At 41.0% G+C, this 13131-nt stretch overlaps 1 protein-coding gene across 1 annotated transcript in view; it reads left to right on the top strand.

Moving 5' to 3' along the window:
• NALF2 (NALCN channel auxiliary factor 2) overlaps window positions 1–13131 on the top strand; it is a 230247-nt gene that overhangs the window by 202004 nt on the left and 15112 nt on the right. The window contains exon 2 of the mRNA XM_069747331.1: window positions 2752–2923. Within this exon, the coding sequence (XP_069603432.1) occupies window positions 2752–2923 (172 nt within the window). The remainder of the gene's footprint in view (window positions 1–2751; window positions 2924–13131) is intronic.

Raw genomic sequence — 13131 nt, 5'->3', positions numbered from 1 at the left:
GGAGGCCGGGGTGGGAAATGCTTCCGCCATCTCTTGTGGTAGGAGAAAGAGGAAGAGACAGGAAGTTATATCTTTCCATAAACTCCTCCTTCCCAACAGAAACAAGAAAGCAGGCACACAAGCGGACTCCTGCTTGTATAAGGAAATACCCAGCCTAATACAATCAATATAAATATAGATAATAAAAATTCCAGGAATTGATGGTCACCTCCTTCCTACAACCATGTGTCCACTTTGCCTAGTACTCCGGGGAGATAATTCCAGCTGACACATTTCATGCTATCTAGAAGCACTGAATCATTCCCAGAGGAAACCCCCTGAGGAAGCCAACACGAAACGCGCGATGGGGCTGCTGCGGTGACATTCTACATGGGTTAATTATGGGTAAGAGCTGTCTTCTTGTTATCTCTGTGACTGCCTGTAGTTTAAGGTATTCACTATTGGCAAGTACTAATTGTTGCTGCTATTTTTGATGCACCATGCAGATTGCAGACACAGCAGCTAATGTAAAAGAACTTTTTTAGCACTAGCACTTTAACATAGTTTAATCAGGATCATGCTAATCCCATCCTAAGATTACAATGACTAGTGGGTGTCACACTTTTTAACACTTGGCTCGTCCTACTGATCATGTCTAATATATATTATACTTACTCGTTTGCCTATGTTTATTGTTAAATTACACAAAATTGTGCTATTTTTCATTGGGACTATTTACTCCAGCGTTTTTGGTATTACCATAATAGCTAGGGAAGCAGTATCTACTGTGGAATAGATATAGAGTTAGTTAGTCAAGTAGCCAAATGAAGGCGAACAAATAGAGCAGAAATAATATGCAATGACACAGAAGCATGAAACACATTGGGTGGAATGTGATCATAAGGATAATATCTTAAAAGAAAAAAAAGCCAATCCATGCACAAACTTGCTGTTTTTAAATGAAAAGATATAAGCAAAGGTTTTTTTTGCTCTAAAATGGTGAATCTTGCAAACACCAAACACTTTTTAGCTAATCAATCTATTAGAACAATGCATAAAAAGAACAAACAAAGCAGAATATGTTATTAATACCCGCATCTCTCAGTTTACAAGCATGGTAGAACTGACATAACATTGTTGCTGAAAATAAAATACAGTGCCCTTACATTGTAGTATCCTATGTATCTATGTACTTTCGTTTTATTACCTTTTATTACCACCAGGTGGCATTTGTTGCCTTTATTTTAATATGAAGTTAGTACCTGCCGGGTCATTGTCTGGTCTGCAGATGATATATTTAATGATTTCAAGAGATGTACATTGGATATAAAGTCCACACTCCCCTGTTAAAATGAAAGGTTGTCTAAAACCTAATTTCAGAACTTTTTTTCAACTTTAATGTCATCTATATTCTGCTCAATTCAATTGAAAAATAAACTGTAATCTTTTAGGGTGGAAAAAGTAAAAAAAAAAAAAAGCCCTTGAATAATGTGTTTGAAAAAATATGCACATCCTTAAATAAATAAATACTAACATAAAAAAACAAAAGTGTAGTAAAAAAACTTGTATATTAAAATTGTATGTCAGATTTCAGAAAAAAGCTGAAAAAAATAGAGAACTGAAGTGCAAACTATGAACGGGGCCAAAATGTAATGTGACAGCACCCTAAGGAGTTCTCCCATGTTTTTAAAGTTATGTTTCCGGTATCTTACAGAGATGTTTTGGGTTTTTTTACAGAAAGAAAAAAAATATTTTATTACCTTAGAAAATGGCTTTATTAGTTTTGACTTTCTTGTACTTTTCTGTAACTCACATTCGGTGGTTGAATACTCTTCTCTTGCCAGAACATATGTAGTAGCTTAAAAAAAATCAATTATGATTATGTTTTGTTTTTTTGACAGGAAATTAATGGGGATCTGTCTCCAGATTTTTTCATTTAAACTGCAAATCTGTCAGCAATACAAACTTCAAACATTAGTAAATGGTAGTGATGAGCGAGTGTACTCGTTGCTTGGGTTTTGTGACTGCTCGGAGATTTAGTTTTCCTTGCCGCAGCCGCATGATTTGCAGCTTCTATACAGGTTGCACACATGAGGGGATTCCCTAGGAACCAGGCAACCCCCACATGTACTCAGGCTGGCTAGCAGCTGTAAATCATGCAGTTGCGTCAACAAAAACTAAATCTCCGAGCAGTCACAAATACTCGGAGACCACCCGAGCGTGCTCGGGAAAACCCGAGCAACGAGTACGCTCACTCAACACTAGTAAATAGATCTCTAAAATCGGGAATATACAGCTACTCTGACACGGATTTGCAAAGTGCACCAGTCCTATCAGATTTAAGAGATCTATTTATTAATGTGTGCAGCTTGTATTGTGAAATCTGGTGACCGATCTGCTTTAAAGGGATATTCCCAAGTTTACCTATCTATAGGGGATAATTTCCCTGTCCTTCCACTGGGACCCCAACTGATCCCAAGAATCATGGCTCTTCAGAATCCTTTGTGAATGAAGCAGTGGTTGATCATGCGCACTCAGCTCCATTCAGTCTCAATGTGACCACTGGAGGTAGTCCAGCACTGTGCTCATCTATCTCTGGTGGTCTCATAAGTGGGAGTTCTTTATACAGTCTTCTTAAAGTATCTCTCAGTGCTACCCTGCTTTATGCTTGAGTGATGTTTTCATCTATGACATCTATTCTCTATAACTTATTGTTACAGCTGATTACATTTGCAAAGTTTTGACATTTTTCTAATTATTATTCATCCGTAGGCTGTCTACAAGGCCTGGCTCTGCTCAGAATATTTTAACGTTACACAGCGACAGTGTCGAAATGGCATCCCCTGCAAGCAGTACTGCCTGGAAGTGCAGACCCGCTGTCCCTTCATACTACCTGACAATGATGACGTTATTTATGGAGGGTTACCAGGCTTCATCTGTACAGGTAAGAAACAACGTGTCGAAAAAAAATATGGTATCAGAAAAAACAACTTCATCCTACAAAAGAGAGAAAGCGGTAATAAACTGAAAACAGAAATGTGCAGGTGTGCACCGCTTCATCAATACTAGCGCTTTGTCCACCAGTCTTGATCAACTGTTCACTGGAGTACAACGTGCCTAGTTCATTAGAGGTGTCCGCCTTTTAATGAATTTGGCTCCTCTTTCGGCGACCATGCACCAAAGGTGTGTCTCTAATTAACTCAGATGTTGCAAAAAAAAGCTTCTAAACACATGACATAATCATATTGACAGTCCAGAATTGTTTAAAGGCATAGTAATCTTAGTGTATGTAAACATTTTGACTTTGCAGTAAATGATAAAAATGCCTTAAAACATTCTCTCTCTCTCATTCTAGCATTTGACAAATAGTAATAATTATGGTAATCCTAATTGACCTAAAACTGGAAAGGTTTATTCTGATTTCATGTCATATATATATAGTGTATGTAAACTTCTGGTTTCAACTGTGTTATATAATTTATGCACTTTAACCCCTTAAGCCCCGAGAGTGGTTTGCACGTTAATGACCGGGCCAATTTTTACAATTCTGACCACTGTCCCTTTATGAGGTTATAACTCTGGAACGCTTTAACGGATCTTGGCGATTCTGACATTCTTTTCTCGTGACATATTGTAATTCATGGTAGTGGTAAAATTTATTCGATATAACTTGCGTTTATTTGTGAAAAAAACGGAAATTTGGCGAAAATTGTGAAAATTTCGCAATTTTCCAACTTTAAATTTTTATGCCCTTAATTCACAGAGATATGTCACACAAAATACTTAATAAGTAACATTTCCCACATGTCTACTTGACAACAGCACAATTTTGGAACCAAAATTTTTTTTTGTTAGGGAGTTATAAGGGTTAAAAGTTGACCAGCAATTTCTCATTTTTACAACACCATTTTTTTTTTAGGGACCACATCTCATTTGAAGTCATTTTGAGGGGTCTATATGATAGAAAATAATGAAGTGTGACACCATTCTAAAAACTACACCCCTCGAGGCACTCAAAACCACATTCAAGAAGTTTATTAACCCTTCAGGGGTTTCACAGGAATTTTTGGAATGTTTAAATAAAAATGAATATTTAACTTTTTTTCACACAAAATTTATTTCAGCTCCAATTTGTTTTATTTTACCAAGGGTAACAGGATAAAATGGATGCCAAAAGTTGTTGTACAATCTGTCCTGAGTAAGCTGATACCCCATATATGGGTGTAAACCACTGTTTGGGCACATGGCAGAGCTCGGAAGGAAAGGAGCGCCATTTTACTTTTCAATGCAAAATTGACTGGAATTGAGATAGTAACATAGTAACATAGTTAGTAAGGCCGAAAAAAGACATTTGTCCATCCAGTTCAGCCTATATTCCATCATAATAAATCCCCAGATCTACGTCCTTCTACAGAACCTAATAATTGTATGATACAATATTGTTCTGCTCCAGGAAGACATCCAGGCCTCTCTTGAACCCCTCGACTGAGTTCGCCATCACCACCTCCTCAGGCAAGCAATTCCAGATTCTCACTGCCCTAACAGTAAAGAATCCTCTTCTATGTTGGTGGAAAAACCTTCTCTCCTCCAGACGCAAAGAATGCCCCCTTGTGCCCGTCACCTTCCTTGGTATAAACAGATCCTCAGCGAGATATTTGTATTGTCCCCTTATATACTTATACATGGTTATTAGATCGCCCCTCAGTCGTCTTTTTTCTAGACTAAATAATCCTAATTTCGCTAATCTATCTGGGTATTGTAGTTCTCCCATCCCCTTTATTAATTTTGTTGCCCTCCTTTGTACTCTCTCTAGTTCCATTATATCCTTCCTGAGATGAGATGCCATGTTGCGTTTGGAGAGCCCCTGATGTGCCTAAACATTGGAACCCCTCACAAGTGACACCATTTTGGAAAGTAGACCCCTTAAGGAACTTATCTAGATGTGTGGTGAGCACTTTGACCCAACAAGTGCTTCACAGAAGTTTATAATGCAGAGCCGTAAAAATAAAAAATCATATTTTTTCACAAAAATGATCTTTTTGCCCCCAATTTTTTATTTTGCCAAGGGTAAGAGAAGAAATTAGACCACAAAAGTTGTTGTGCAATTTGTCCTGAGTGCGACGATACCAAATATGTGGGGGTAAACCACTTTTTGGGCGCATAGCAGAGCTCGGAAGGGAAGGAGCGCCATTTGACTTTTCAATGCAAAATTGACTGGAATTAAGATGGGACGCCATGTTGGTTTGGAGAGCCACTGATGTGCCTAAACATTAAAACCCCCCACAAGTGACACCATTTTGGAAACTAGACCCCCTAAGGAACTTATCTAGATGTGTTTTGAGAGCTTTGAACCCCCAAGTGTTTCACTGCAGTTTATAACGCAGAGCCGTGAAAATAATTTTTTTTTTTTCGCAAAAATTAATTTTTAGCCCCCAGTTTTGTATTTTCACAAGGGTAACAGAATAAATTGGACCCCAAAAGTTGTTGTCCAATTTGTCCTGAGTACGCTGATACCCAATATGTGGGGGGGAACCACTGTTTGGGCGCATGGCAGAGCTCGGAAGGGAAGGAGCGCCATTTGGAATGCAGACTTAAATGGATTGGTCTGCAGGCGTCACATTGCATTTGCAGAGCCCCTGATGTACCCAAACAGTACAAACGCCCCACAAGTGACCTCATATTGGAAACTAGACCTCCCAAGGAACTTATCTAGAGCCGTGAAAGTAAAAAATCCTTTTTTTCCCACAAAAATGATTTTTAGCCCCCCAAATTTTATTTTCCCAAGGATAACAAGAGAACTTGGACCCAAAAAGTTGTTGTCCAATTTGTCTCGAGTATGCTGATACCCCATATGTTGGGGTAAACCCCTGTTTGGGCGCACGGGAGAGCTCGGAAGTGAAGGAGCACTGTTTTACTTTTTCAATGCAGAATTGGCTGGAATTGAGATCGGACGACATGTCGCGTTTGGAGAGCCCCTGATATGCCTGAACAGTGGAAACTCCCCACTTCTACCTGAAACCCTAATCCAAACGCACTCCTAACCCTAATCCCAACGGTAACCCTAACCACACACCTAAACCTGACACACCCCTAATTCTAATCCCAACCCTAATCCCAACCGTAAATGTAATCCAAACCCTAGCCCTAACCCTAGCCCTAACCCTAGCCCTAACCCTAGCCCTAACTCTAGCCCTAACCCTAATGGGAAAATGGAAATAAATAAATTTTTTTAAATTTTATTATTTTTCCCTAAGGCTAGGTTCACATTGCGTTAGGGCAATCCATTTAGCGCTAGCGTTAGCGGATTGTGCTAACGCAATGTCTTTTTAGGTGTCGCGTTTAGTGGTCGCGTTAACGTCCCCGCTCTGGAAGATTGGGGATCGGACCTCGGGCGCGCCGCGGACGCTGCAAGCAGCGTCCGAGGCCCGCCACAAGTTGACGGCACCTTGCTAGCGCGAGCCGAAAATGGCATGCTCTAGCGATGCGCTACACCCGAAAATCACATTGCTGTCAATGGGTGCGCTAACGGACCCATTGCACGGCGTTAATTGCGACATTTTCGCCGTGCAACGCTGTCCGTTAGCGTTAACCCATTAACGCAATGTGAACCTAGCCTAACTAAGGCGGTGATGAAGGGGGGGTTTGATTTACTTTTATAGCGTTTTTTATATCGGATTTTTATGATTGGCAGCCGTCACACACTAAAAGACGCTTTTAATAGCAAAAAAGTTATTGCGTCTCCACATTTTGAGACCTATAATTTTTCCATATTTTGGTCCACAGAGTCATGTGAGGTCTTGTTTTTTGCGGGACGAGTTGATGTTTTTATTGGTAACATTTTCGGACACGTGACAGTTTTTGATCACTTTTTATTCCGATTTTTTGTGAGGCAGAATGACCAAAAACCAGCTATTCATGAATTTCTTTTGGGGGAGGCGTTTATACCGTTCTACGTTTGGTAAAATTGATAAAGCAGTTTTATTCTTCGGGTCAGTATGATTACAGTGATATCTCATTTATATCTTTTTTTATGTTTTGGCGCTTTTATACAATAAAAGCTATTTTATAGAAAAAATAATTATTTTGGCATCGCTTTATTCTGCGGACTATAACTTTTTTATTTTTTTGGTTATGATGCTATATGGCGGCTCATTTTTTGTGGGACAAAATGCCATTTTCAGCGGTACCATGGTTATTTATATCCGTCTTTTTGATTGCGTGTTATTCCACTTTTTGTTCGGCGGTATGATAATAAAGCGTTGTTTTTTGGCTTGTTTTTTTTTTTTCTTACGGTGTTCACTGAAGGGGTTAACTAGTGGGACAGTTGTATAGGTTGGGTCGTTAATGACAAGGCAATACTAAATATGTGTACTTTTATTGTTTTTTTTATAAAGAAATGTATTTATGGGAATAATATTTTTTTTTTTCTTCTTTATTTAGGAATTTATTTTTTTTTACACGTGTGAAAATTTTTTTTTTTACTCTTTCACTTTGTCCCAGGGGGGGACATCACAGATCACCAATCTGACAGTGTGCACAGCAAACACAAACAGCCGGGCAGGATTAGAGCTGCAGCTGCAGCCTGCTCCTGACCCGGAAGTGCTCCCTGCAGGACTCGGATGCAGCCCCGCGGCCATTTTGGATCCGGGGCCTGCAGGGAGAAACCCCCTCCCTGCGCGATGCTTCCCTGCACCGCCGGCACACCGCGATCATCTTTGATCGTGGTGTGGCGGGGGTTAATGTGCCGGGAGCGGTCCGTGACCACTCCTGGCACATAGTGCCGGATGTCAGCTGCGATAGGCAGCTGACACCCGGCCGCGATCGGCCGCGCTCCCCCCGTGAGCACGACCGATCGCTATGACGTACTATCCCGTCGGTGGGAATTAAGGCCCACCCCACCTCGACGGGATAGTACGTCATATGGGATAAAGGGGTTAAAAACATATTTTTTTATATAAAACTATTGGTTTTAGCTTTGCTACATACATTTTTTATTTTTCTGGCGATGGAACTGTATGAGGATTTTTTTTTTGCTGAACAAGATGATGTTTCCATAGATCTCACTTTTTTAAATTCGACTTTTGATCACTTTTTCTACTTTTTTGTCAATATGGTGAAAAAAATTATAATTTTGTCATGTTTTTTATTTGTTTTTGTTTTTTAACACTGATCACTGTAAAGCAGGGATGGGCAGATAATTTTCTCAAGGGGCCACATGAGAGACTGTGACTGTTCTGGAAGGCAGAACCAATAGGCTGAAATTAGTTCTGCTCAATATTAATATTAACATTTATTATAATTATTTATGCTAATATTATTGTATCACTTGTTTTACTCATATTTATTGTACTTGTCTATATTTGCCCTGTACGCTTGTAAAGCGCCATGGAATAAATGGCGCTATAAAAATGTATAATAATAATAATAATAATAATAATAAAAAATAATAATAACTTAATATCGCGCAGAATTAGGTATGGTAACATCCCCCTATATACTGTATGAGTCCGCATACAGCCCCCTATATATCGTATGAGCCCACACACAGCACACAATCCCCTATATACCATAAAAGCCCACACACAGCCCCCTATATACAATATGAGCTCCCACATAGCCCCCATATACAGTATGAGCCCCCACATAGCCTCCTATAGACCCTATGAGCCCCCCCACATAGCCTCTTATATACAGTAGGAGCCCCCACATAGCCTCTTACATTCAGTATGAGTCCCCACATAGGTTCCTATATACAGCATGAGCCGCCACACAGCCTCTATTTACAGTATGAGCTCCCACATAGGCTCCTATATACAGTGTAAGCCTTCAGATAGCCTCCATATATACAGTGTGAGCCCCACATAGCTTCCTATATACAGCATGAGCCCCCATATGACCTCCCTATATACAGCGTGAGCCCCCACATAGCCTCCTATATACAGCGTGAGCCCCCACATAGCTCCTCATATCCCAATATGCAGCATGAGCTCCATGTGGAAGATGGGGGATTTAGTGACAGCTTACAATCCTCCTAAAAACAAGCAGCTGTAACAGAACACCTAGACCCCTTTCAGTGTGCAGCCAGCAGCAGCAGGGGGGAAGCGACAAAAGGCTGTGAGTGACAGATATCACATCTTGAGCCAGCTAAGCTTAGGACAAAAGGCTTGCTTGCCAAGTGGATATCATGTGGTCCAAACTACTTTAAGTCAGATATGATTTCATAAGAAGTTATTGAGATACTATATGTCCTAGCCATACATTGTGTATATTTTCGAGATCCCCAGAACATGGCGAACTCCTGCATTGGTCTTGAGCCATTCTAGCACCCAGGGTTATGGAGAACATAGAACAGCCAGTAGAATCAGATAGCAAAGCTATGTTTGGTCTTAACGCGTAGCAGGAGCCCGGCCGGATCTGATGGCGCCAAAACCGCCTCCGTAGGACCATCCGCTAAAGAGCTACGACTCATCTTAGGTTTTGGAGTTTTTAGCTGCCAGAGGCAAGGAGAGGGGATTTAGGCTCAGCCTAAAGGGCAGGAGGGGAGTGAACCAAAGGGATTAAATGCTCGTGTAAAGCATGGCCTATTGCTTTTTCTTTGGGGAGGTCGCAACAACATATCGTATGGGGATAAGTCAAGTAACAGAGGGGACCACAAGCCTCCCATTTGGCATCCCTTCACCTAAAAGCCAGGCCTTTCATCTTCTAGTAACTGACTCATATATTCTGCTAATATCTTTTGTCCTACCAATATCTGTATTTGCATATCTGACAATTGTATATGTTTTGACTAGTGTGCCTTTAAGGCGATTAAATGTATAATTTAACCTTGGGGTGCTCTTTATCCCTATCCATGTATCCACATGTCCATTTCTCTGCTTAACTTTCCATGCTACCGAACTGGTTTCTGGGCTGATATACAGTAATCCCATTAATGGACCAGGCTTATATCTAATGAGGAACTGATGGCAATCTTACCGTGCTGGCAGCGCTGTGTCCCTCGTGCTAGGGAAAGGGGTCTCTCTGCCTGACCCGGGTTGTGAGCGAGTATGGTGCCAGTTCAGTGACTGTGTGGGTCCCATCCTCTCACTTCCCATGTCTCCATGGGCTCGTGTGGACAGGGTGTTTCTGTGCAAAACTGTACCAAGCTGACCTTATGTGTCCCCATGGTGTGTGGAACATCACGTTGGTGAAAGTGGGGAGGCCGCATTACATGATCCATCTCACAAAATAGTGACATCAGGTGGGGTGGCGAGGTGCGGATTTTTCACATGTGGTGGCAGCGGTGGGATTCTGCATAATCTTTCCCATGCCATCCATCACATCCCACATAGCCTCTATATACAGTGTGTGCTCAACATAACCTCTGATATATAGTATGTGCCCCAGATTGCCTCTTATATACAGCATGTGCCCAACATAGCCTCTTATACACAGCATGAGCCTCACATAGCTTTCTGTATACAGCATGAGCCCCCACATATCCTCCTATATACAGCGTGAGCCCCCACATAGCCTCCTATATACAGTGTGAGCCCCCACAAAGCCTCCTATATACAGTGTGAGCCCCACATAGCCTCCTATATACAGCATAAGCTCCCACATAGACTCCTATATGCAGTGAGTCCCACCTAGCCTCCTCTATGCAGCATGAGCCCCATCTAGCCTCCATATATACAGTGTGAGCCCCACATAGCCTCCTACATACAGTGTGAGCCCCACATACCCGCCTATATACAGCATGAGCCCCACATAGCCTCCCTATATAGCGTGAGCCCCCACATTGCCTCCCTACATTTAGCATTAGGTAACACGTGGCCTCCCATATACAGTGAGAGCCCAACATAGCCTTGCATATACAGTGTGAGCCCCACATAGCCTCCTATATACAGTGTGAGCCCCACATAGTCTCCTATATATAGTGTGAGCCCCACATAGTCTCCTATATATAGTGTGAGCTCCACATAGCCTTCTATATAGAGCATAAGCCGCACATAGCCTCCCTATATAGCATGAGCCCCCACATAGCCTCCCTACATACAGAATTGGAATATACAGTGTGAGCCCCACATAACTTCTGATATACAGCATGTGCCCCATATAGTCTCGCTATATTATTATTTTTTATTATTATTATTTATTTATATAGCACCATTGATTCCATGGTGCTGTACATGAGAATATATATAGTATGAACCCCCACATAGTCTCCAATATACAGTATAAGCTCCCCACATAGCCTCCATATATACAATGTGAGCCCACATAGCTTCCATAAATATAGTGTTAGCCTCATCTGGCTTTCTGGCTGTTCCAGTCCGGCCCATGGGCAACAGTTTTGACAGGTCTGCCGTACAGAATAAATAATGTGGCAATATTATAGTTTTCAGACACGGCAATACCAGATATGTATACTATTTTTGTCTATTTTGTTTATACAGTACATAAAATCTGCATTTTAGTGGCAAAACATTTTTCTGCACTTTTTGTGTGGATTTCTGTTGGTTATTTTAAACTTTTAAAAACTTCATTGATTTTTTTACTTTTTATCTTAACTTTCTACTTTAATAGCTTTCATTTTCATTGCAGATCTAACACATTGCAGTGCATCAGATCTGTCAATGTTACACTGACACTTGGCCTGTTAGGACTTGCCATGAACAAGGCCTAAGAGGCCATCATAGCTGGCAGACCCCAAGGCCATTAATGACAACCATCAGGACCCTGCGATTGGTAACAATGTGGTTAAAGACAGTGCCCCTTCCTCTATTAACGATAATCTTTATAGCAGGGTATCTGGGTGTTTGCCTTGAGGCACACACTCCCTGACAGCCGGCTCTGATCTTCTCTACGACATCACCAAGAAGATTGGAGCTGGGAGAGCTGGATGAACCAGCCTGCAATTTATGGTCTGTATCTTGGATGCCACATTAAAATCCATGTTTCTCCCAGCCATAACTTAGATAACTATGGTTCTATAGTGATCAAAGTTTTGTCCATTTGAACCCCAGATATTTCATCAGTAATACGGTCACTAAAATGCAGATGTTTTATGGCCATCTGAACTGTGCAGAAGAAAAGTCAGCACTAGACCTATGTCATCTGACGTCTACACACTCCTCATCACTGAAATTGCAAAACCAAGAAGGAAAAGAGGGTAGAATTATGGAAATCGCAGGATGGATAGACATGTTAATGATGTGCACGTGATGAAAAAACAGAAACATCATTTCAAGATGTCACATTGTATTCAGTGTCAAGTATGAGTGCCATGAGGAGAAATACACACACTTACACACCTTGGCATTTGCACATCATTAACATTTCTATCCATCCTGTGATTTCCATAATTTCACAGCTATTCCTTCTTGGTGTCGCAGAACATCTTGGATGTGCTCGTGTATTATGCTCAAGTCCCTGCAGCTGAATGATTTGTGGCTGTTAGACAGCTTCAACACTTGTGGGGATTCCCTAGCAAACAGGCAATCCCCACATGTTGAGGCTGTCTAACAGCCACAAATCATGCAGCCACAAGGACTCGAACATAATATACGAGCGTGCCCAAGATACTCGGATAACATTCGAACATGCTCGGATAAGACGTTATCCAAGCACCTTCGCTCATCGCTAGATCTGATATCACAGTGACTACCCACTGACCAATGCTATTCAGTAGGGCTGGTCAGATGACAGTTCTCTCATATGGATCGAACGTTCTTGTGAGAAAAATTGCAGAATGCACTAATCTCCTCTGTTCTTTTGGATCAGACTCGACCATTTAAGTCTATAAGAGTGCAAAAAAAAAGGTTCACATGCAAATTATTTGTATTGTGTCCAATTTCACGGTACATGCAATTATTAATATAGGAAACTAATTGGCTATTTAAGTTCTTATTAGAGTTGATGTACAAAAACTGATGGCATGCGTATATAAAAGATGGACATAGGGATGACACACAGATGGCAATACTCATGACAATCGTCCATTTTTTTGAGTATTAAAAACAGACGATTTTTTTCTACGTTTCTCTAAACCCAACCATAAGAGAAAATGTGCACATCCCCAAGTCAATTAAGCTTCTGGGCTATAGGAATCAGAGGTGAATATGAATCAAATACACCTACTTTGGTGCAAGTGAAAGTGACATTATTTCA

The sequence above is a fragment of the Ranitomeya imitator genome, chromosome 2 (assembly GCF_032444005.1).
Source record: "Ranitomeya imitator isolate aRanImi1 chromosome 2, aRanImi1.pri, whole genome shotgun sequence".
Classification (NCBI taxonomy): Eukaryota; Metazoa; Chordata; class Amphibia; order Anura; family Dendrobatidae; genus Ranitomeya; species Ranitomeya imitator.
Note: the sequence above shows the minus strand (reverse complement) of the source record. Positions and strands in the feature narration are given on the sequence as shown.